This window comes from Oncorhynchus mykiss, chromosome 32 (genome assembly GCF_013265735.2).
Source record: "Oncorhynchus mykiss isolate Arlee chromosome 32, USDA_OmykA_1.1, whole genome shotgun sequence".
NCBI classification, from domain to species: domain Eukaryota; kingdom Metazoa; phylum Chordata; class Actinopteri; order Salmoniformes; family Salmonidae; genus Oncorhynchus; species Oncorhynchus mykiss.
The window spans coordinates 20,816,641-20,839,896 of record NC_050572.1 but is presented as its reverse complement, the minus strand read 5'-3'; the positions used below and the strand labels follow the sequence as shown (position 1 = coordinate 20,839,896).

Here is a 23,256-nt window from a genome sequence, read left to right as displayed (position 1 = left end):
TCTCAACAGCAAAATATGCAATTCACAGTTATAGTATTTCACAATGAATAAATTCAGTGTTCAAATAATCTATGGATCTATTTCAATACCAGGTCAAATCGGTTCTACCTTCTACCGTATCAATTATCACCAGTAAAGTTCAATTCACAAAACAAAATTAAATTCAAATACACATTCAATATATCACAGTCCCACCACATAACATGGGGTGATCAGTCCAAACAAGAATAGAGAATAGTGTACTTAAGCATCCTCCAAGAAAAGTTCCTCTTGAAGAGAAACCTTCAGATGTCTTTTTTCTTCTGCATGCAATAGAAGATGTCGATCTCTCTGGGTAGGAACACCATTCAAGAAGACTCAAAAACCTGACATGCATGTTGAATAAGCAGGCAAAAACGTACTCATGGATATAATGGAATAGTAACCCAATAGTGAAAGATACTGTAAGTATATAAAAAGCTCACATGTGTTGTCCAACAGTGTCTATGCTATCTCTTATAAAAAATAAAAGAGTACCTCAAATAGTAGACTTACACGTTACATAACAAATAAGTGCACAAATAGCATAAACTGCTCTTAAAACGGCTTCTCTACACAACATGTGCGTCTCAAAAAGATACCATGAAATGGCATCTGTCATAGCAGCAGCTTATGCAGGCTATGTACTGTACCTTTCAGTGTGTCACTCAACTAACAACTAACGTTGAACAAAGTACAAAACAGTAAACAGTTGACTCTTGTACAACAAAATATTTTACTGACACCAAATGCATTCGTTTGATACAATATTGTTCACATGGAAAAAGTATAATTACTTCTACAAGTTTACTTAACAATTAGCATAAATGGCCCAATTTACATTCACTAACATATAGAAAGTTAGCCTTGGCCCGCTAACAAGGCGCTAATACAACAGCTTAATTCATTAAATATAAAACTCACCAAGTAAATGGTCCACAAACGCATTCCATCGCTTCTCAAGACGATGCGATGAATGGACCAGCAAATGTGAGCGTTTCTCTGAAGATATATCTAGGTTTTACTCGTTATTTCTAGATTTAGCTCTGTTTTCTGACTTCACAACAAGAGAAAGTTTGCCATAAAATGGCTCTACGGCTAGAAAGCTGGCTCGAGATTGCAACGATTGAACTGTCAATCAAAGGCGGGACCTAAAGGATTTGCACACTTTTGATTGACTGATAGTATACTTGGTTGTTTCTCCCACTGGCACTTACAATTTGTGGAAAATTTGAGCTGGCTCAAATGGAATTCTTAAATTCTAGCTGGGTCGAGGGAAACCCAGGCCAGCGCATCCCAATTTCACAACTGGTGCCAGTTAGATTAGAATTCTGGCTGGTGACGCCATTACAATACAACCACCAAGCTGATCGCGGCTGGATGCTGACATAATGTTAGCTAGCCCATCTGGGCTTGTTGCTGTTAGCTAGCGCAAGGATAAGCAGTACTACAGTAGTCAGACATGACACGAATTACCACCATAGATATTTATTATAAACAATCCAGCATTAGCACTCTCTAAACTTTATCATGGTCTCTGTTCTAATCCTTCTATGCTTATATCATTACTGCTCTTCCCGAATATAGTCCATTGTTAAGCATTGGAACACTAACAATGTAACTGCATCGCTTGCTGTTTGGGGTTTTAGGCTGGGTTTCTGTATAGCACTTTGTGACATCTGCTGATGTGAAAAGGGCTTTATAAATACATTTGATTGATTGATTGATTTTTGCACTACACAAACTTTTGTGAGAACAGTCAGCCCTCAAATGCTAGCTACCTAATGTTAGCTAGCAAGTCAGGGTTTAATCAATCTCCCTAGCTAGCTAAAGTGAGCAAACAGGAATTTTAGCTGGCCAGGTCGTATTGAAAGCTAGATAGCTAGCTACATCACATCATACCTGTAATCTGGTTTGCTTGGTTAGCTAGCTAGCTAATAGCCAATGCCATGGCAAGCAAGGAAGTAAGATAGCTAGCCTATTATTCTAGCAATGAAACTAACTGTTTAGCTAGCTAGCTAATGTCAGCAAGCTAAATACATGGCTCTGATGGGCACTGACTGACGGGCACTGGCAGGGGTATGGGGCTGGCACTGGCAGGAGTATAGGGTAACCTTTGTTACAGCATGGTGAGGGTGAATTAAATTCTTCAACATCTTGCTAGCTAGCTAGCAACGTTAGCGTAGCCAGCTGCAGTCAGATATTGTCTACTTAGCAACATGACATCATTTATCATTTCTGGAGGCACTGGAAATGCAATTTGAGCTAGCCCACCAAGGCCAGCCCAACCTGGGTTGACTTCAAAGTACCAATCGAAACGGTGCTTTAGTTGACCTGGGCTACAATAGGGTTGTGAGAATGCTACAGGCGATATAAGAGGGAAAACTTTTCCAGACTTCACTACAATCAGAAGAGTGCTTAGTAGAGTTGGGCGGTATCCAGATTTCCATACCTTCCTACCGTACCTGTGCAATCCCAGGATATATGGTATTACCGGTAGTGCACAGAAGGGGCAAAAAAAAAATTTAAAACATAAAAAAAGTAATTAAAAAAAAAATGCGAACAACTACTGAGGAATTCTCATAGAGGATGATAGGTAAATGCTAACGAGCACATGCAAGCATTTACTCTTAGGACAGACAACCCAGCTCATAAATGAATGCCATTATCTCAAAATCAGTTTGCAGCACTCACAAAACTAATATTATCTTCATCCAGGAGGGGATTGTCTCTGCTGCTCTTACCAAGAAGCTTGTTCTTGCAAGCTAACATTAGCCACTTAGCTAACATTAGCAAGTTAGCAAAACTCAGCTGGAGAGAATTTATTTGGCACATCTTAGATAGTTAACTTAATAGTTATAAGATATATAGCTGAATTTCATTCAAGTGTAACTTTCCCATTGAGCTTCTTTGTAAACAAACACACATGACTGGCTGAAACTGCTGTTTAGGGAAACTAGTACCGGTAAGCTTCATAAGGAAAAAGCTTCATAATGAAAAATGATCTAATGGGTGAAATGATGAACGTGATCTGCTTTATCTGTAACCTAGTGCACAAGTTGACTGCAGGTATTTATTTAAAAAGTACTAATATTCAAAACGTCACTTACCAGAATGCTAACAAAATGCTGACAAGTACTAAGAAATATTCATAGAGAATGCAAGCTAAATGCTAAAGAGCACGTTACGAAAATTTTGCACAGTTTGTACAAGTATACAAGTAACTCAAAAATGCTACTTAGTTTGCTGCAAGCACAAAACTAATATTAGCCAGAGAGGCTCTTGATCCAAAAGGGATCAAATAAATCAAATCAAATTTTATTGGTCACATACACATGGTTAGCAGATGTTATTGCGAGTGTAGCGAAATGCTTGCAAGATTCTTTGCTGTTACCAAGCGAATGCTTGATTTTGGAACAAGCTAATCACTTACCTAGATAGCTAACTAGCTACTAAATTAGCAAACCAAATGCACAAACGCAGAGCATTTAGCAGATTTTTAGACAGCTAGAAAATATTTAGTTGTGAATTCCATACTGTAATTTGATCACCTGGCACATGCTGCATGAAATTGAGTGACTCACAAGGCTCCAGCCTCTCATAGTTGTGTGCTTGTAAACAAACACCACGTGACATGTGATTGGGGACTACCCTAAGATACAGTGCCTTGCGAAAGTATTCGGCCCCCTTGAACTTTGCGACCTTTTGCCACATTTCAGGCTTCAAACATAAAGATATAAAACTGTATTTTTTTGTGAAGAATCAACAACAAGTGGGACACAATGATGAAGTGGAACAACATTTCTTGGATATTTCAAACTTTTTTAACAAATCAAAAACTGAAAAATTGGGCGTGCAAAATTATTCAGCCCCTTTACTTTCAGTGCAGCAAACTCTCTCCAGAAGTTCAGTGAGGATCTCGGAATGATCCAATGTTGACCTAAATGACTAATGATGATAAAATACAATCCACCTGTGTGTAATCAAGTCTCCGTATAAATGCACCTGCACTGTGATAGTCTCAGAGGTCTGTCAAAAGCGCAGAGAGCATCATGAAGAACAAGGAACACACCAGGCAGGTCCGAGATACTGTTGTGAAGAAGTTTAAAGCCGGATTTGGATACAAAAATATTTCCCAAGCTTTAAACATCCCAAGGAGCACTGTGCAAGCGATAATATTGAAATGGAAGGAGTATCAGACCACTGCAAATCTACCAAGACCTGGCCGTCCCTCTAAACTTTCAACTCATACAAGGAGAAGACTGATCAGAGATGCAGCCAAGAGGCCCATGATCACTCTGGATGAACTGCAGAGATCTACAGCTGAGGTGGGAGACTCTGTCCATAGGACAACAATCAGTCTTATATTGCACAAATCTGGCCTTTATGGAAGAGTGGCAAGAAGAAAGCCATTTCTTAAAGATATCCATAAAAAGTGTTGTTTAAAGTTTGCCACAAGCCACCTGGGAGACACACCAAACATGTGGACGAAGGTGCTCTGGTCAGATGAAACCAAAATTGAACTTTTTGGCAACAATGCAAAACGTTATGTTTGGCGTAAAAGCAACACAGCTGAACACACCATCCCCACTGTCAAACATGGTGGTGGCAGCATCATGGTTTGGGCCTGCTTTTCTTCAGCAGGGACAGGGAAGATGGTTAAAATTGATGGGAAGATGGATGGAGCCAAATACAGGACTATTCTGGAAGAAAACCTGATGGAGTCTGCAAAAGACCTGAGACTGGGACGGAGATTTGTCTTCCAACAAGACAATGATCCAAAACATAAAGCAAAATCTACAATGGAATGGTTCAAAAATAAACATATCCAGGTGTTAGAATGGCCAAGTCAAAGTCCAGACCTGAATCCAATTGAGAATCTGTGGAAAGAACTGAAAACTGCTGTTCACAAATGCTCTCCATCCAACCTCACTGAGCTCGAGCTGTTTTGCAAGGAGGAATGGGAAAAAATGTTAGTCTCTCGATGTGCAAAACTGATAGAGACATACCCCAAGCGACTTACAGCTGTAATCGCAGCAAAAGGTGGCGCTAAAAAGTATTAACTTAAGGGGGCTGAATAATTTTGCACGCCCAATTTTTCCGTTTTTGATTTGTTAAAAAAGTTTGAAATATCCAATAAATGTCGTTCCACTTCATGATTGTGTCACACTTGTTGTTGATTCTTCACAAAAAAATATAGTTTTATATCTTTATGTTTGAATCCTGAAATGTGGCAAAAGGTCACAAAGTTCAAGGGGGCCGAATACTTTCGCAAGGCACTGTACATAATAACATGACAGGTCAAATTAAGAATGCAATGTTCTTTAAATCAAATCAAATCCAATGTTATTTGTCACATACACATGGTTAGCTTTATCTCCTAACGTTTTGCACAAGTTGACTGCAGGTACTGTATTTACTTAAAAAGTAGGTACAAATATTCAAATCTATTAAAAAACGTAAAATATATACTTTCAACGTTATTGACGGTATTAAGCGGTATTGAGAAACCGTCCTGTGGCATTTTCCAAATAGCCCGTTATATGGTATACATGGTATACCGTCCAAGCCTAGTGTTAAGAAAATATAAGATTCTATTATCTGCTTACTGAGAACTGCACCTGGTTACCCCCTCTCAATGGCATGTGACAAAGCCCAATGTTTTTCCCAGATGTTCTCAACTATTCCAGTCTGCCTATCCTCACCCTAACCTCAGCTGTAGCCTTTGTTTTTCACTCAAGTGTGATTTGCAAGAGTACTTGAAGTCCTATTACTCGGCATAAAATGGATGCGTCGTAGACAATGGAGGTGGATGATTTCTGGTGTCGCAACGACATGCGAGTTTTCTCAGAGGGGAAATGTGTCTGAGGCTGTGGTTTACACTCAGTTTCACACTGTAGCTGAAGCTGCAACGGCTCAGCTTTGTTCTGACTGGTTGGAAAATCATTACTTTGGTGTTGGTAGGAAGGCTAGAGCGCAAGTGTGATTTTACCTCCAGTGAGTTATCTTCGGGTGAATCTGAAACGTTTCGCAATGACATTTTCAATAGATTTTTGTGCAGATGGAATTTTGTGCAGATGGATTTTTGTGCAGATGGATTTTTGTGCAATTCTCCACTCTTTCGACGACTTTGTACGGTGGGTGCCAAATAATCTACAAAGACATTCTCTACAGAGACGTTCCGCAGATTTTCTGAAATGATCTCTTGAGGATGTGTGATTTTGTGTTAAATACGATAATTTGGCACAGTCCTCATATCCTTCTGGGTAGGACGTTGGAAAGAGAGAGAGTGGCAACTGGCAATCATAAAAAGCTCATAACCATTTAAATCATCAAGTAGGACAGAGGAAATTAAATGGGCAGGCCTGCCTTAAGGCGCTCTTAACTGTCTGAAAGTCCTTCACAGGAAAGTTCAAAAGCATCACTGGGCCAGAGCACATCTGCTAGCCTATAAACGTATGTGTGAGAAAGAATCAGCCTCCCACCAACACTATACTGCACTGTACACACGCGCATGCACGCAGAGGAAAAAGAGGGTTCACAAGCAGAAGGGATTTAATCACACCGCAAACCCTGTTAACAGAAGTATTGAGCAATGTGCCAGCATGCCTGTGCCTTTCCTGTTGCTAAATGCTGTATATTTTTAGTAGTGCATAGCCTTGGGGGTTGTTTGATCAGTTGGCTTTCCACTCACGGCCTGAGAGAGGAATGACTGTGCCCTCCTTACTGACAGACGAGGAGAGGCAAAGCCTAACTCTGGGTGTAACTCACTCCGTATAGGGCAGAAGGATTATGACATAGTCTGGAGTTAGCGAGATATTTTTAAAGGGATGCATGCATCAAAACGGCAACATTTGGTTTGTGGGCGACATGATGTAAACAATAATGTACTTAAAAAAAACATTTGCACCCTAACTTCTTCACAACCCCCCGTCTCTCTCTCTCTCTCTCTCTCTCTCTCTCTCTCTCTCTCTCTCTCTCTCTCTCTCTGTCTCTCTGTCTCTCTCTCTCTCTCTGTCTTTCTCTCTCACTCTTTTTCTCCCAGCCCTCCCTCTCTCCCAGCCCTCTCTCCCTGTCCTAGCCATCCTCTCTCTTCCAGCCCTCCTCCCTAATTAAATATCATTAAATTCAAAGGGCATTATTGTCATGGGAAACATGTTTACATTGCCAAAGCAAGTGGAATAGATAATAAACAATCAGAAATTAACACTCACAAAAGTTTCAAAAGAGTAGAGACATTTCAAATGTTACATTTCTGGCCTCTCTCTCTCTCTCTCTCTCTCTCTCTCTCTCTCTCTCTCTCTTCAAGTCCACTCAATGAATACAAAATGACTTTATTGGCATGGGAAACATATGTTTACATTGTCAAAGCAAGTGAAATAAATAATAAACAAAAGTGAAATAAATAATTAAAAAACGTTTCAAAGGAATAGAGACATTTCAAATGTCATATTATGGCTATGTACAGTGTTGTAATGATGTACAAATAGTTAAAGTACTAAAAGGAAAATAAATCAACATAAATATGGGTTGTATTTACAATGGTGTTTGTTCTTCACTTCACTGCACTTGTGGCAATAGGTCACACATCTTGCTGCTCTCTTGCTACACTGTGGTATTTCACCCAACAGATATGGGAGTTTATCAAAATTGGATTTGTTTTCAAATTCTTTGTGGGTCTGTGTAATCTGAGGGAAATATGTGTCTCTAATATGGTTATGCAATTGGCAGGAGGTCAGGAACTGCAGCTCAGTTTCCACCTCATTTTGTGGGCAGTGTGCACATAGCCTGTCTTCTCTTGAACGCAAGGTCTGCCTATAGCACCCTCTCTCAATAGCAAGGCTATGCTCACTGAGTCTGTACATGGTCAAAGCTTTCCTTAATTTTGGGTCAGTCACAGTGGTCAGGTATTCTGCCACTGTGTACTCTCTGTTTAGGGCCAAATAGCATTCCAGTTTGCTCAGTTTTTTTGATAACTCTTTCCAATGTGTCAAGTAATTATCTTTCAGGTTTCTCATGATTTGGTTGGGTCTAATTGTGTTGCTATCCTCTCTCCCAGCCCTCTCTCTCTCCCTCTCTCCGTCCTCGGCCTGTTATCTGCAGCTTTTCTCCAGAGCGCGTGATCCCTGCCCCTTACTGGCAGCTTGGACCCTGTGATCACAGGAAGTGTAGGGGAAGCAGTTGTTCTCTGTTGTCTCCGGTTCCAGCGAGTGCTGATTGAGTGCAAAAAGGGCAGGTCATTCAGAAAGGGGGTCGCCCCTCCCCCTCTCAGACTGGAAGGGAAGCCGGTTGTGGGGGGCTGGAGGGGTGGGGGCAGTAGCAGCCCTGGGGGGAGGGGAGGATAAAGAGAGAAGGATAGAGAGAGGGAGGTGGCTGCAGTGTTTTAGTGTGATAGGTTTTTTTTTTTTTCAATCACTTTTCTTACAGGTGGAAGATTCTTGAGAAACTCTTTGGACTGATCTTTACAGCTGTCCTAAACATATCCCTTTATTCAGACAACACTTGAGTTGTAAAGTTAAACCTGCATGGTGGGGAACACTGGAATCATATAGGCAACCTGTCTGTATGATGTCTGACTTATGGATGAACATTATTTCAAGGATAAAGGATCATGAGAAGCACAGAGAATAGGATGAAATCAGCAGTCAGCTCATGGGACGTTTAGCTCAACAAACAACCTGTTGCTATAAGAGATTTAGCTTGACAAACAACCTGTTGCTATAAGAGATTTAGCTTGACAAACAACCTGTTGCTATAAGAGATTTAGCTTGACAAACAACCTGTTGCTATAAGAGATTTAGCTTGACAAACAACCTGTTGCTATAAGAGATTTAGCTTGACAAACAACCTGTTGCTATAAGAGATTTAGCTTGACAAACAACCTGTTGCTATAAGAGATTTAGCTTGACAAACAACCTGTTGCTATAAGAGATTTAGCTTGACAAACAACCCGTTGCTATAAGAGATTTAGCTTGACAAACAACCTGTTGCTATAAGAGATTTAGCTTGACAAACAACCTGTTGCTGTAAGAGATTTAGCTTGACAGACAAACTGTTGCTATAAGAGATTTAGCTTGACAAACAACCTGTTCCCATACAAGATATAGGTCCACAAACAACCTGTTCCCATACAAGATTTAGGTCCACAAACAACCTGTTCCCATACAAGATTTAGGTCCACAAACAACCTGTTCCCATACAAGATATAGGTCCACAAACAACCTGTTCCCATACAAGATTTAGGTCCACAAACAACCTGTTCCCATACAAGATTTAGGTCCACAAACAACCTGTTCCCATACAAGATTTAGGTCCACAAACAACCTGTTCCCATACAAGATTTAGGTCCACAAACAACCTGTTCCCATACAAGATTTAGGTCCACAAACAACCTGTTCCCATACAAGATATAGGTCCACAAACAACCTGTTCCCATACAAGATATAGGTCCACAAACAACCTGTTCCCATACAAGATTTAGGTCCACAAACAACCTGTTCCCATACAAGATATAGGTCCACAAACAACCTGTTCCCATACAAGATATAGGTCCACAAACAACCTGTTCCCATACAAGATTTAGGTCCACAAACAACCTGTTCCCATACAAGATTTAGGTCCACAAACAACCTGTTCCCATACAAGATATAGGTCCACAAACAACCTGTTCCCATACAAGATTTAGGTCCACAAACAACCTGTTCCCATACAAGATTTAGGTCCACAAACAACCTGTTCCCATACAAGATATAGGTCCACAAACAACCTGTTCCCATACAAGATATAGGTCCACAAACAACCTGTTCCCATACAAGATTTAGGTCCACAAACAACCTGTTCCCATACAAGATTTAGGTCCACAAACAACCTGTTCCCATACAAGATTTAGGTCCACAAACAACCTGTTCCCATACAAGATTTAGGTCCACAAACAACCTGTTCCCATACAAGATATAGGTCCACAAACAACCTGTTCCCATACAAGATTTAGGTCCACAAACAACCTGTTCCCATACAAGATTTAGGTCCACAAACAACCTGTTGATAGAAAATATTTTGTGCAGCACTGTTTTGAACCATAGCTTGTCAGATTTGTGAAATTAGGAACTTGATCTTGAACACTTTCATCATCAAATGGCATGCGTCTACATCCTTGTTTTGGCTGATTAAACAGTACACACAAACAGTTGTCGTTTTACTTCAACACAATCAAATGACAGTGGATGGAGCAACACTGCCTGACACTCCCTGACTGATATTGTGAGAGCAAATCTAAATTGAAATGTTATCAGACCACAATTGTGTTGCAACATTAAATGGCTTAAATTACCCCACCACAGTAGTACATTTGACTGTGACCTGGGCCTGTCATAGTTTTCAAAGAAGTGAGGGAGAAGGAGGGTAAGAGGACCCCTAATCTTTGCCTGTATGCTGCCATGGGCACCGAGCACAGAGCTGAAACCCTTTGATGTGGAAGAAGTGTCCTCATGAATAAACATGACTCATCTTAGTAGTGTGACTCAGGAGAGGGGGAGAGAGAGAGAGGGAGAGAGAGATAGAGAGAGAAAAGAGAAGGAGAGAATTGTGTTTGTTGTATTGTGTTGGGAAGACGTGGCACGTTAAAAAAGTCAGGGAGAGGCAGTTAGTCACGGCCCCTTCCTATTGAGTGTGTCGCCCTTTCATACCCCGCCACATGGAGAAAAATGGAGAACCCACCGTGGGGGATTATGGGAAAAGCTCTGTTCTATCCTCCCTCTCTCTCTCTCTCTCTCTCTCTCTCTCTCTCTCTCTCTCTCTCTTCCTATCTTCTCAGCATGCTGCAACTGCTCACGGCTTAAGGTGATGGGTAGGGCCTTACCCTGTCAGAGATTGTATTATGTGAATATGTGGATTTAGAGGCTGCCACTGCTTACCCAACCAGTTTTTCTCTCTAGTGTGTCGCGATGTGAAGAAACACTCACTACCAGGCAGCAGTCTTTTTCAGTGCAAACACTCAAAATGAATGCATCCTTTTGCTTTTTCATTCCAAATGAAAGAGATATATGGTGCTGTTTTAGATCAGCTAAGAACAACCTAAATGTTTTCAAGTTCAAATAACTTCACCATATGTTATCATAGGACTCTATCACGCGCAGCAATTATCCATACTATTTACTGTAATATCCTAACATTAGTGATTGTGATTGTACATCTTTATTTCTATCTTTCAAACCAAAATGTAGAATTGTACAGTATTATTATTATATAAGGCAGCAGAACCAGTCTCTGGTGTTTTTGGGGGTTTCTTTTCAAATCCTCCCTGCTCAGGTCAGTCCAGCCAAAGCAGCCCCATCTCTGCAGTTTTAGAATTCAAAATGAGGCATAGCCTACAAATCAGAGTTCCGTACAACCTTGTCTATTCTCCTTCTACTCAATTTGAAGTGTAATAATCTGTGTAATATGGAGATTGCCGTTTCTGTACATCTGTAAAGCAGCGGATTTCAGAGAATCCCAGTCTCCTGCAAATACCACAGTGTTATCGCTGCTTCTGCTCTTTCTCTCTCTCTCTCTCTCTCTCTCTCTCTCTCTCTCTCTCTCTCTCTCTCTTTTGTCCATGAAGGGGAGGAGATTATCATGCTGTTCTATATCTTTTTGCTCTCTTTCTTTTTTCTCCCTTTACTTTGAGAATAAAGCCTGCTTCTTCAGGAGCCTGTCGAGCTAAAGGGACGCAGGAGTTATTTTGGTCTCCAAAAGATGTCTTTCACTGCTTGTTTACATCGGAAGGTGGAGTCGTCCCCCCCACCCCCGCCCACCCCCCCTCCCCCTCTCTCCCGCAAGCAAGCTGCTGCTTATATTTTAAATCCCTCTCTTAATATCAAGACTTGGAAAGCAGAAACTGCTTTCTGCTAACTGTCCTCCCTTGCTGTCTTGCAACAAGCAGGAATCTTTCACCACCAAAGATGGCCTGGACTGCACAGACATGAGAAAGAAATGTCATGGTAGCTGTAGACAAAGGTTGATTTCGTTTTTTGATTTGCTCATGATAACACTAAAATGGGTTGAAATAGCAATAGTCATTTGATTCATTTTAAATGTAGAAATACATTTCCCAGACTTCATGAGGAAAATGAAACAGAATTTGAACACCTTCAGTTTGACGTAATGCCCTTGCATGACATTAAATCACCCCATAGCATCTTCTAAAGGACTGGATTCTGATGTAACGGCAACACTGTCACTGCAATAGTGCTCCTTGATGGTGTTTTCACGAGCAGAGATTGATTTAGGTCTATAAGCAGTCAGTACGTGTGAGCCTGCACAGATCAGCTTGGCTGGCTGAGGTGAGGTGGTGATGCTGGCATTCTATGGTGGAAGAACTCTCACCAACCAGCCAGCCGGCCAGCCAACCAGCCTGCCAACCAGCCTGCCAACCAACCAGCCTGCCAACCAACCAGCCAGTCAGGCAGGCAGTGACTGCAGCAGCAGGCCTAGTGGATTAGAGCATTTCCACTCACACAACCCTGTGAAATACGCCTGGATTCTAACACAGTTCACAGCCTGAGATGAAGCAACTGTTAAAGCCCTGACCTAAGATGGTGTGTGTTTGTGTGTGTGTGTGTGTGTGTGTGTGTCGCCTCTTTAAGGGGAGGAATTTGTTGAATAGAACACATTTCAAGACAATCCTACAGTCCATTGGTTAGTGATACCACATTGACAATTATACTTATCCATGTATATCTGCACTAGGAAAGAAAGTGTTGTTCCAGTCATTTAGAATGTAAGTGTTCTGGATCTACTTCGGCGGAGGAAGGAGGGAAAGCATTACTATGAAACAGACAAGTCAGAGTACCTACAGTATCTTGTTTAGTAGTAATTATTTTGTATGTGGAAGCTTGTTTTTAGCCTACGGTGGAATTAATGTGACACAAGGCAGCGCAGTAAGTGTGTGTTTCTCATAACAGGGGGGAGGGAGTCTGCGCCGGGACTGACGGTTTGACATTTAGTTTAATGATAATGAATTACACACACTCAATCCTGTGTGTTTTCCTATGTGTTTTCCATAGACCCTCCTCGCAGTTGTAGCATTACTCCTCCGACGGTAATGTGATTTATTCCTAATGTTGCAAATTAGATTAAAAGGCAAAAGAAAGACAGATTGGGGTCCGGCGTCTGGACCACATGCTCTGTGAGTCCTCATCTACTGCAAAGTCTGTGGCAGCAGTGACATCATCAATTATGATCAATTATGAAAAGAAATATGAAGCAGAAAAGGCAGAATTAAAGAAGAAGAAAGAAGGCGAAAGGTGGGACAGGGGGCGTGACCCCACACACATGGTATTCACACAGACCGTAGCGGGGGCCTGTCTCCATAGAGCTGCCTGCTGAATATACTGCCACAGAGAAGAAGAGAAAACCCTAACAGACTTAGACTGGTCAGGCAGTTTGTGAGCCAGCCAAGATAGATTTGTGTAATCTTTCGGATTTTCTCATATGGTCTCGTATCGCCCCCTTATTGAAATAGCAGGCCGCGGAGCTGGACTGAGTAGAAGCAAAAGCTTTAGGCCTGTCTGTCTGTCAAGATGGCTCTTATAAGAGCTGCTTTTCTGTTTCGTTTTCACTCCCTTCCCAGAGCTTATGAGACTCTGAGTTATTTAATTAGGGATGTGTTCATGTTCATATTTTGCCGGCCGGGCTCCCCGCTGAGACGGAAAGCAATCAGGATAGGTATTTTATTTCTTTATCACAGTGATTTAAGAAGCTGTAAAATGCAGGGAAGTGAAATGGGCCCTGTTGGTTGGTTGGTTGGTTGGTTGGTTGGTGGAGTAGGATAGGACTCTGGGAACTCAATTCTCTGCCTGGGTGATCTTAATGCTGGTTAAATTATGAATGGCGTCAGACAGATTGGTAATGTAGTTTTAATAATCATTCCTCCTTTCCCTTCCTCCAGCTCAGCGGAGAGCAGGAATATTGGCCTGGGTTTGTCCCTGGGCCTTAGAGGGTCTACAGGGGGACTATGCGTAGGGTCTGGGGGGTCCGTCGGGGCCTTCCAGCTGTATATATGACCCCTGGTCATGTTTGGACCCCCTGTGGATGGTGCTGTTGTTCCGACCGAGACATGGTCAAAACCTGTTGGGAATTTAAAAAGAATATACAGTTGGTCTGGGTCTGTTTGAGACTGTGTCTAAATGTCTGGCAGCTGTAAAGGTGTGTCCGGGGGAAAAAAATCGTAAGTCTGTTACATTGATTCAAAGTACGTTTCAACAGATGTTTTGCACAGTATGCGTCCAATGTTTCGAGTTCACAGAACATAAGTAAGTTATAGGGCGAGAGCCTTTCTCCATTGTCTGTATCATTAAGCAGCTTGATGTACAAGTGCACACGCTACATTTCAGCTATAGAGGTGTCCTTGAAGAGAACTGTTGTCCTGTAGCTCTGTAGGAAAGATGATGTTTAGAACCCCACAGGCGAGTCACAATGGACAGCTTTACTTTACAGTGTGGACTCGGGCTGAAAGCGAGAGAGAGAGAGTGTGAGTGTGTGTGTCTGTGTGTGTGTGTGTGTGAGAGGAGAAGAAATGTGTGTGTGTGAGAGAAAGAGAGAAAACGTGTGTGAGAAAGAGAGAGAGAAAGAGAGAAATAGTATATTAGTGAGTGTGTGTGTGTGTGTGTGTGTGAGAGAGACAGAGAGAGAGAGAGGGGGGGGAGAGAGAAATTGAGAGAACGGGGAGAGAGAGAGAGACAGTGAGAGCGAGAGAGAGAGAGACAGTGAGAGCGAGAGAGTGTGAGAGAGAGCGAGAGAGAGAGAGAGAGAGAGAGAGAGAGAGAGAGAGAGAGAGAGAGAGTAAATCTCAGTAAGACAAAAACAATGGTGTTACAAAAAAGGTCCAGTTCCCAGGACCACGAATATAAATTCCATCTAGACACTGTTGCCCTAGAGCACACACAAAACTACACATACTTCGGGCTAAATATCAGTGCCACACGTAACTTCCACAAAGCTGTGAATGATCTGAGAGACAAGGCAAGAAGGGACTTCTATGTCATCAAAAGGAACATAAAATCTGACATACCAATTAGGATCTGGCTAAAAATACTTGAATAAGTTATAGAACCCATTGCCCTTTATGGTTGTGAGGTCTGTGGTCCGCTCACCAACCAAGAATTCACAAAATGGGACAAACACCAAATTGAGAACTGCATGCAAAATTCTACAAAAATATCCTCTGTGTACAACATAAAACACCAAATAATGCATGCAGAGCAGAATTAGGCCAATACCCGCTAATTATCAAAATCCAGAAAATAGCCTTTAAATTCTACAACCACCTAAAAGGAAGAAATTCCCAAACCTTCCATAACAAAGCCATCACATACAGAGAAATAAACCTGGAGAAGAGTCCCCTGAGCAAGCTGGTCCTGGGGCTCTGTTCACTAACACAAACAGACCCCACAGAGCCCCAGGACATCAACACAATTAGACCCAACCATATCATGAGAAAACAAAAAGGATAATTACTTGACACATTACAAAGAATTTACAAAAAACTGCACAAACTAGAATGCTATTTGGCCCTAAACAGAGAGTACACAGTGGCAGAATACCTGACCACTGTGACTGACCGAAAATTAAGGAAAGCTTTGACTATGTACGGACTCAGTGAGCCTTGCTATTGAGAAAGGCCGCAGGCAGACATGGCTCTCAAGAGAACACAGGCTATGTGCACACTGCCCACAAAATGAGGTGGAAACTAAGCTGCACTTCCTAACCTGCCCAATGTATGACCATGTTAGAGACACATATTTCCCTCAGATTACACAGACCCACAAAATTCTAAAACAAATCCAAACTCCCATATTTCTTGGGTGAAATACCACAGTGTGCCATCACAGCAGCAAGATGTGTGACCTGTTGCCACAAGAAAAGGGTAACCAGTGAAGAACAAACGCCATGGTAAATACAACCTATATTTATGTTTATATATTTTCCCTTTTGTTCTTTATCTATTTGCACATCATGACAACACTGTATATATACATAATATGACATTTTGACATGTCTTTATTATTTTGGAACTTTTGTAAGTGTAATGTTAATTGTTCATTTTTTATTATTTTTTTCAGTTTTGTTTATTATCGATTTCAATTTAAACATATGTTTCCCATGCTAATAAAGCCTCTTAAAATGAATTGAATTGAGGGAGAGAGAGAGAGGGAGACAGAGAGAGCGGGAGAGGGCGAGGTAATGAAACAGGACCTCCTAATTTAGTTTGACATTTAAGATGACATATTTTGAATCACGTTGCTTCCTTACAAATGAGCCTCTGTATCGTTGCATTTGGCCTAATGTCTCTCTACTTCTGAGGTGTAACAGGAGACGACGCGGGGTTCACTCTCGCCCGCCTCTCCTCCGCTCGCAGCTCCGTCACTGACTGACTGACTGCCGGGGTTACTAGACATGCTATTGATTATAGCCCAGTGGACTGCAGAAAAGTACATTTGATGCGTCTGAAATGGAAGGTGTGAAATGGTTTCTCTATACAATGCAATTGTCCCGTACAATACAGTTTTACCATACAATTAAAAAAAAATCTTCGGGGGGCTTCTGTGGCGATATTTCTGTGAAATATTATTACATTTGTATGATAATCGTCTGGGAGTAAGATTGAAGTTCTGTGGGTGATCTTGCCATTTTCATGGGTTGCTTCCTTTGTTGGAATGGGGTGTTATAATCTCAATTAGCGGGTTGAATGGGAATATGAGCACACCTTTGTGTTCAGAATAGGTCATCTGCCAGAAGCCTCTTTTCTTCCTATCTGCTATCTTAATCGCTTGCGTCCTAAATGGCACCCTATTCTCTACATAGTGAACTACTTTTGACCAGCGCCCCATGGACCCTGGTCAAACATAGTGCGCTAAATAGGGAATAGGGTGCCATTTGGGATGCTGACCCGTCTTCTGAAAGACCTGTCATGGATAGGGTTGGGGCAGGAGTGTCAGTCTCGTTCATCAGGCTTTAAACTGATGGAGCCTCTGAGAGTTGACTTAACAACACTATCTCGCTATACAAGTCCTTGTACTGTTTGTTCATGCTGTACATATTACTGTCTGCATATTTCTTTCTTGCTGTCTTAATGGCATAACATGTTGACTAGTGTGGTGTGATGAGAAACAGACTTGAGTGAACTGTGTCGTTTCAACCAGTTTTGAACCGCTGGGTAGCTTTTCCATGCACTGGTAAACAGGCCTATGTTTGGTTTTCTGGAAACTTTTTCTATCGCATTTAATCACTGTTGACCCGCAGGACCTCTATACTATGTGGTTGCAGCAGAACTCATGGCACCACCTCAGCCAAGGTAGAGATTAGAAAACACGAGAGGAAAAACATGGAGCCATAGCCCATACCTACTGCTTTATTCAGGCCCTGAACCTGGAGCCATAGCCCATACCTACTGCTGTATTCAGGCCCTGAACCTGGAGCCATAGCCCATACCTACTGCTTTATTCAGGCCCTGAACCTGGAGCCATAGCCCATACCTACTGCTTTATTCAGGCCCTGAACCTGGAGCCACAGCCCATACCTACTGCTCTGTATTCAGGCCCTGAACCTGGAGCCATAGCCCATACCTACTGCTCTGTATTCAGGCCCTGAACCTGGAGCCATAGCCCATACCTACTGCTGTATTCAGGCCCTGAACCTGGAGCCATAGCCCATACCTACTGCTTTATTCAGGCCCTGAACCTGGAGCCACAGCCCATACCTACTGCTCTGTATTCAGGCCCTGAACCTGGAGCCATAGCCCATACATACTGCTGTATTCAGGCCCTGAACCTGGAGCCATAGCCCATACCTACTGCTGTATTCAGGCCCTGAATCTGGAGCCACAGCCCATACCTACTGCTCTGTATTCAGGCCCTGAACCTGGAGCCATAGCCCATACCTACTGCTGTATTCAGGCCCTGAACCTGGAGCCACAGCCCATACCTACTGCTCTGTATTCAGGCCCTGAACCTGGAGCCATAGCCCATACCTACTGCTGTATTCAGGCCCTGAACCTGGAGCCACAGTCCATACCTACAGCTCTGTATTCAGGCCCTGAACCTGGAGTCACAGCTCATACCTACTGATCTGTCTTCATGCCCTGAACCTGGAACCATAGCCCATACCTACTGCTCTATATTCAGGTTCTGAACCTGAATCAACAGCCCATACCTACTGCTCTGTATTCAGGTTCTGAACCTGAATCAACAGCCCATACCTACTGCTCTGTATTCAGGTTCTGAACTGTCCATTCCTCCACACTTTTTTAATGATAATATTTATTGTTGTCTCTTCTGCATAAGGCATATTGTACTTCATCTTGTAAGTGCTTGAGGTAGGCACAATAACAGACAAGGAGCACCATAATATAGGAAAATAAAGGGTCGTGGTGGGGGTGAAAGGAGGTAAGGGGGGAAGAAAAGGTTGATGTGAATTGCCTGGTACAGTAGGAACAGTGCAGATGGCTGGGAGCAATACGAGACCATTATTATGTCTTTTGATGGGGAATTGGAATGGTAATGTCCTGCCCATTCCCCTGAAGTTTTAATGTAATTGTACGGCATATAAGGAATAAAAAACTTTTCTCTTTTATGAGTCGGGAGACATTTCATGCTAAATCGCCCTCCTGTGGTGAGGAACTCTAGCTGGGTATAGAACGACTGTAGCTCTGCTCATGCTGCTTCCTAGTGACATTACGAAAGAGACAGACGCAGTTCTTCTGGGCCAGGTAATGAACATTGCTTCAGAAGATTATTTTGTCTGAGATGTGATTAAGGATGAATTCACATTTTTTTGAAGGGTTTACATTAATTCAAAGTTCATTAAAAGTAAAAATCCCAAAGATTCTTCTACTCCGCGTGGGGGTGGGATTTGATGGACTATTTTGTTTACCCACTAGGTCTCTCTGGTATTCTTCTGAACTCATTCTTCTGAACACTCTAACATTGACTTGTTGTTGAATGCTAATACTGTTGCTTGAAGACCTATTTACCCCTTCTTGTTCAAGCTGGTCGGGTAAATGCTCTGTCTTGTGTAGTAGTTTTGAGTTAGTCTTTGGGCTAATTTTAGGAGAGGTTAATGAAGCCATTTCAAGGGGTGTGATTCGATAATGAGGCCTTGTTGGAAAAGTGTTTCCAATCTCTGGGACAAATTTACACAATCCCCACAGTTTTCAGCCCAGTTTAATTTAAACTCTCGTAAGTGTTAGTTTTCAGGGTCAGAGTCTGTCGGCTGTGGATTGTAACACGTTTATTAACTATGTGTTTTTTGTGCATTGAAGTCGTAGACCCAGAGAACAAGTTCAAAAGAATGCCTTTAAAACACCAGGCCAGTTATTCATTGTTTCATTGTTGATTAATCATGAGTTAATTCATTTATTTTGATTCATAACATGCTTTGTGGTTGTAAAATTCCACTTTGGCCAGAGGGATGGGAGCTAACCAACAGTGACTTGGTAATGATAGAAACAGGGTGTGGTGACTGTTGAGATTTCGGTTACAGATTACATTTTTCCTACGGCTTTTACGAACACGGGTGAAGGCGTTGCCCCTTACAAACATAAATTGCTTTATTTAATACCCATTTGCTTTACAACCTACATTAGGAAACTACTCTCCATATTTTTCACTGGAGAAGAAATGAGACTGGGATTATGAGAAATTCTTAGCACTCTGGATGGAGAAAATTGGGGTTTAGTGAATTAATACACACACACACGCACACGCACACGCACACGCACACACACACACACACACTGAAACAAACTCTGAAAATTGCTCTCATGCTGATCCCCTCCGTCCCCTCCCTCCATCCAAATTTAATTCAGTTTGTGCTGCAGCAATGCCGACTAAATGGTTTATTTTATTTTGAGTGCAATTTCGTACCCATTGTATGCTTGACATAAACATGGACAAATGATTTTGTTGAACATTGACTCTAATTCAACTCTATAATCAGTTTATACATTCCAATTTCATTCCTTCTAACTTAATACTCAACTACTTTCACAGCCACTTCACAACCCTTATCAGTAACTATAGGCACAGATTGTATTTATCAAAATGCCGTCAACAAAACTCAGCGTCTGGCGTCGTTACTGCTTATAGAGCATGAGTTCTGTTTATGGCCCAGAGCTGAACGGCCACCATTGTTTTAAGTACAAAAAATACCTTCTTTTTTAGCTTTTTTGTATTTAATGGAGGAACTCTTGAATGTTTTATTTACTGATTGTGTGAGAGAGAGAGACGTGAAAAAAATAGAACCACCATAGTCTCCATCTTATTTGATACAGTGTCCATCTTATTTGATACAGTGTCCATCTTATTTGATACAGTCTCCATCTTATTTGATACAGCCTCCATCTTATTTGATACAGTCTCCATCTTATTTGATACAGTGTCCATCTTATTTGATACAGTCTCCATCTTATTTGATACAGTCTCCATCTTGTTTGATACAGTCTCCATCTTGTTTGATACAGTCTCCATCTTATTTGATACAGCCTCCATCTTATTTGATACAGCCTCCATCTTATTTGATACAGTCTCCATCTTATTTGGTACAGTCTCCATCTTGTTTGATACAGTCTCCATCTTGTTTGGTACAGTCTCCATCTTGTTTGGTACAGTCTCCATCTTGTTTGATACAGTCTCCATCTTGTTTGGTACAGTCTCCATCTTATTTGGTACAGTCTCCATCTTGTTTGGTACAGTCTCCATCTTGTTTGGTACAGTCTCCATCTTATTTGGTACAGTCTCCATCTTATTTGGTACAGTCTCCATCTTATTTGATACAGTCTCCGTCTTATTTGATACAAACTTCGATTGAAGTGGTTCTTGAAAAGAGATCCAGTTCACTTATTCATTTTCCTTCATTCCTCTATCCATGTGTTTAAAATACTGTACTTAATTCCTCAATGAAGCGTGACACTAAAACATTTCTCTCGTCTGTCTGTGTGTGCTGCTTGCAGATATGGTGAGGAAAAAGAACCCCCCTTTGAGAAGCTTCGGTGGTGAGGAGGAAGGAGAAGGAGAGACTCTGGCCTCGGAGGCCACTGGGCCGGATAGCGAGGACAGTGCGGGGAGCCAGGCCTCAGAGCCTAACGGTGCCGACGGGCTGCTGCCAGCCGAACCAGGCCGGGCCCACGTGCCGGTGACAGACGATCAGGAGGACCCCTCCTCCTCCCCTGGCTCTGTCTCAGGCTCCATCGAACAGGATGGAGGAGGAGGGAGGGGGGATGGAGGAGCAGGAACAGTGCCGACAGTCGGCAGCGACACGCCTGGCTTTAATTACCCCAGCCACAAGAAGGGAGGAAATGTAGCGTCCTTCCCCTGCCATGAGGTGACAGACTCAGATCTGCCGGCGCTCCCATCCCGGGCCCAGCCCGATGGGGCTGTGTCTCTGTCTCCGCTCAGATCAGAACCAGATGAGGGGGGAGGTGGTCAGGCACGCAGCCCGACTGGGGAGCTGCTGCTGGAGGAGAGGGGGGAGGCCGGGGAGGGAGGAGGGGGAGAAAGGGTGGGTGTCAGGGAGGGACTGCTGCTGCTGGGTGCCCAGGGGAGGGGCTACAGCAGTGCCAGCGGCGTCATCGTCCAGGGCGTCACCCGTAACGGCGAGGACAGGGACCCCTCCTACAGCCCCACAGGAGGTCTCTCAGGTCACCAGGATGGTATGGATAGCTCTGGATACCCTTTGCTACGCCCTCTCCACCCACACAGGGGAGTAGGTGAGGGGGCCGAGGACACCATGCCCAGTCCCCTGGGGCCCGAGACAGGGGTAGCCCCTCCTTCCTCTCCCAAATTGCAGGACTTCAAGTGCAACATATGTGGGTATGGTTACTATGGGAACGACCCCACGGACCTGATCAAACACTTCCGGAAGTACCACCTGGGCCTGCACAACCGCACGCGGCAGGACGCGGAGCTGGACACTAAGATACTGGCCCTGCACAACATGGTGGGCTTCTCCCCACAGAGCCTTCACGCCAAAGACGCTACACGGCCCCCGTCCCACGCTGCCCTGACCGGAGTGCTACAGGATGCTGCAGGGTCCACACGGTTGTTACTCAACGGCACCTACGACGTACAGGTACATATGCTCTGCACACCACTTTGTATCAACTCTTTGTATCATTTTAACATGATTCGCATCAGTTTGTGGGCATTCAACAGTGTGTTGGTTGGTGGGTATGTGTTTGTTTTACATAACCAGAGAAACTCAAAGTATCAGATTGCCCGTCAGTAGTACTGTATAATGGTAGAGTCCCTGCCTGACTAGATGCCCAGGCGTAGCATTGCATCAACCAATTGTTACCTGACACATCATCGACTGTGCAGCCGGGAATCAGATTGCTGTATCATATGATGTGGTTAGCTTATATGTAAAATATTTATCCATGCGTTGTGTATCTGGCAATGTAGTCAGACAGGAACTCAACCATTCTCTGCATTGAGACCCAGGCCAGCCATGGTTTGAGACTTGTCTCTTAGTGGGACACTTGAGTCATCAGAGTGAATGGGTCAACTGAATGGGTCAACTGTAGTCTGTTTTATCACTGTCATAAATACATCTCAACTTGAAATATTACATTAATGGACTACCGTTTAGCCGTTAGTTTAAAGCTGCAAGATGTAACTTTTTGGGCCACCTGACCAAATTCATATAGAAATGTGAGTTATAGATAAGTCATTCTCATTGAATGCAAGTCTAAGAAGCAGTAGATGTGTTCTATGTGCGCTATTTCTATGCTCCCCGTTCTTTAGATTTTGTTACTATTGGTTTTGTACACCAGCTTCAATCAGCGGAAAATATTATAATTTTGGTTATTGAAAAGCTGCTTCACTGTGGTTTAGATGGTACAATGATTCTCTACAATATGCATTGCTTGCTTTGTCACAAACTGAAATTAGACTAACTATTTGATTTTTAGCAAGCAGGACATGGTGGAGCGATTTCTGAATATTTACCTTTAATATCCATGAAAACGCCTGCCAAACACACATGGACCATACAGTACCCCCACTGTTCGGGAGTTTGAAACATATTATCTAATATCTCCAAAAGAAAAGAGCCATACGTGACTCGGTGCTATTACCAACCTCTAGTTTGAAAGATATTTCTTAGTAATCGTTGTCTCACTATCCATATCAATTGGATGTCACCGGGTTTGAATATTGTCACTATGAAATAAAAAAATAAAAAAGTAGAATCAAAAACACTATT

The 23,256-nt window shown here is 42.5% G+C and overlaps 1 protein-coding gene across 4 annotated transcripts in view; it reads left to right on the top strand.

Moving 5' to 3' along the window:
• The window catches only part of trps1 (trichorhinophalangeal syndrome I), a 191,632-nt gene that overhangs the window by 21,594 nt on the left and 146,782 nt on the right, over positions 1-23,256 (top strand). For all 4 annotated transcript variants that reach the window (XM_036971846.1, XM_036971843.1, XM_036971845.1 and 1 more), the window contains exon 3: positions 21,005-22,122. In XM_036971846.1, the coding sequence (XP_036827741.1) occupies positions 21,005-22,122 (1,118 nt within the window). The remainder of the gene's footprint in view (positions 1-21,004; positions 22,123-23,256) is intronic.